This window comes from Endocarpon pusillum, assembly GCF_000464535.1.
Source record: "Endocarpon pusillum Z07020 unplaced genomic scaffold scaffold1048, whole genome shotgun sequence".
NCBI lineage: Eukaryota > Fungi > Ascomycota > Eurotiomycetes > Verrucariales > Verrucariaceae > Endocarpon > Endocarpon pusillum.
In genome coordinates, this window is record NW_006913615.1 from 1 (window position 1) to 2727 (window position 2727).

The 2727-nt window shown below is 28.1% G+C and overlaps 1 protein-coding gene across 1 annotated transcript; it reads left to right on the forward strand.

Moving 5' to 3' along the window:
- Positions 1 to 2167: 2167 nt before the first annotated feature.
- On the forward strand, positions 2168 to 2469 carry EPUS_09477 (uncharacterized protein; the record flags this gene model as incomplete). The annotated part of the gene is made up of 2 exons (XM_007789447.1): positions 2168 to 2342; positions 2432 to 2469. The coding sequence occupies 2 exons, from the start codon at positions 2168 to 2170 to the stop codon at positions 2467 to 2469; spliced, it is 213 nt and encodes a 70-aa protein (XP_007787637.1).
- Between the last annotated feature and the right edge of the window lie 258 nt (positions 2470 to 2727).

Here is a 2727-nt window from a genome sequence, read left to right on the forward strand (position 1 = left end):
AAAGATACTATTATAAACTATAGTCTATAATATTCTCTTTAAGCCACTTACTAATTATAGTTAATTAATATTCTCTAAGAAAGCTATAACTAATATTATAAAGAAATAATATTAATTATAGCATAAAAGGTTTGCTTATATAAGAGAGAAGAAACTATAAGACCTATATAAGATTATAATATTATAAAAAGCAATTTATAAGCTAAGTAAATAGATATCTATAAAGTATATAATCTGACTAAGATAAGAAACTAAATAAATATTTAAGTCTCTTAGTATAAAGCTAATCTTTTTAATCTTATATTAATTTATATCTATAGCCTCTTTCTAATAATACTTAGCAACACCTAATACTTCCTAAAGATTATTAATAATTATTTTAGAAAGTTATAAGTAATCTTAATTAAGGATTAAAAGAGAGTAAAAGATTACCTTAAAAAGTAATATTAGAGTAAAGAACTTATTATAAAGATGAAGCTAAAGGCAATCTAAAGTAATAATGCTAGAGAACTTAAATAGACTCTTAATAAATAAAGCTAATAGATAGGAATTAGTAAGTAATATATTATCTTATATACCTTAAGTCAGAATAATATAGCTAAACATATAATTCAGATAATAGAAAATAATATCTAAGCAATATTAAAGGAATCTAAGTTATTACTTAAACTTTAAGATAAAGCAGCAAAGACTAAGGTATATATTTATAACTAGACTATAGTTAGCCTAAAGATAAATAGATAAAGAATTATTTCTAAGAAAGTCTAGATTAAGACAAAACCCTTAATTAATTATATCTAGACTATTAATAGTATTGATAGCTATTCCTAATTTGTATACCCGTTTAAAAATATTAATATTATTAAATATAAAATGTTAGTTAAGTATAATTATAAATTATTAATTAGCAGAATAACTTTATAAAAAGTTATAAATTAATGTAATAGACCTAGCTAAACTTATTCTTATCTCTAATTTTATTAATAAGATTTATTAATTTATCTCTTAGGCCCTTTATTTATCTATATATATTAGTAAATATTAGTAGAGATTACAGATCTTCTATATAATAAAGACTACGTACCTTATAATTTTAAGAAAGAAGTAGATAAGGCTATCCCTTATGAGCCCGATTAACCCCTGTCGTGGTGACCCTTCCTTATAAAGCTTAGCGTTAAGAAGTACCCGCGTTTAACAGTAAGGTTATTTCTGCAGCCTTGGCATTAAGAACATCAAAATTATGAGAGTGTTCTGCAGCCTTGGCGTTAAGAACATTAAAATTCGTCAAGACCTAGCTGCAGCCTTAGTGTTAAGAACACTAAAAATGAATTATAAGAGTAAAATTTAAATTAGCTGCACTAGGCTTACTATAAGAGCTAGAGATCTAAATAGTATTATTCGATATAGCCTTTAGAAGGATCTAAATTACTATATAACTTTAAAGCTAATAAGGCTACTATTTATAAAGGAAAAATATAAATAGTAAAAAAGTACTAGTTTTTAAAAATACTTTTAGGATTAACTTTGCTAATATAAAAGATAATACTTTATAAATGATATATAATATAAATCTATCTATAGAATCCTAGAAAAGGCTTATTTATAACTTATAACCTTAGTAACTAGTAAGTTATTAAAGAATTAAGGTTCTAGAACTTTTCTATCTTTAGTTTCTATTAAAACTTAGCATCCTATATAAATTAATTCTACTACTTTATATTACTTTTACTCTTTTATTTCTCTACCAAATCAACTCGCGAAATTAGTTCAAACTAATACTAGCCCTTGGCCTTATCTATTTAATCAACTCTATTACTTTAAATCAGCTTCTTCTACTCAGAAATCTTTCAAACTCATCAAAAACCCTTCAAAATCACTCAAAATAGCGATTTCTCCACGAATTTCAGCTCAATCAGCGCCAGAATCAAGTGCTAGCGCCTTAATTGCCTTGCATAAGCGTACTATTAGCAAGCTATCTGTTGAAAGCGCCGAAAACCAGGCGAATTCTATCGAAAATCCCTCAAATTCACGCATTCTACGCTCAAAACGTGTACGAAAAGCCTCCCAAAACGCTCAATTCTTAACGGATTAAGACGAAATTTCTTCCCTAGATTGCTATAGCTCTGATAGCTATGAGGGATCTTCTCCGGTTGACTCCGGCTCCAAAATGGGGCCAATTGACCCCAATATCGCTGTTGAGATCCTATTTCGGGCTGAAATTCATCAAAAACGTGGTCCTCTTTATCTTGCAGAGTCTCTATATCCAAAATCTATAAAAAAAGGGCCAAAAGCAAAGTCTATTCCGAAGAAATGGGCAGAAAAACAGCCAAATGATTATACAAGTAAGTAAAAATAGCTTTTTTTACTCATTTTTAGCTGTTTTTAGCTGTTTTTTCTTAGTTCTTTGATTATTTATACTAATTTCTATTAGCTCCATCTATCCCTGATGACTCTACAGCCGATACCTAGCTAGATAAGCTTCTAATACCCCTAGAGGAAGCTGAAGAACAATTCTGATTGTTGAACATCTCGCTGAACCTCGTAATCTGCCTAACAATTAATATTAGCATCCTCTAGCCTTATTCCAGCTTTTCTTTAACTAGGAAACTATGTCTCTTATTGTTAAAGAGACAAATTCCTATGCATTTCGTTATAATTCTGTAAAAAAACCTTGGAAATCTCTCTCTATTCTTGAGTTATATTACTTTTTTGGCTGTTTATTGCTTC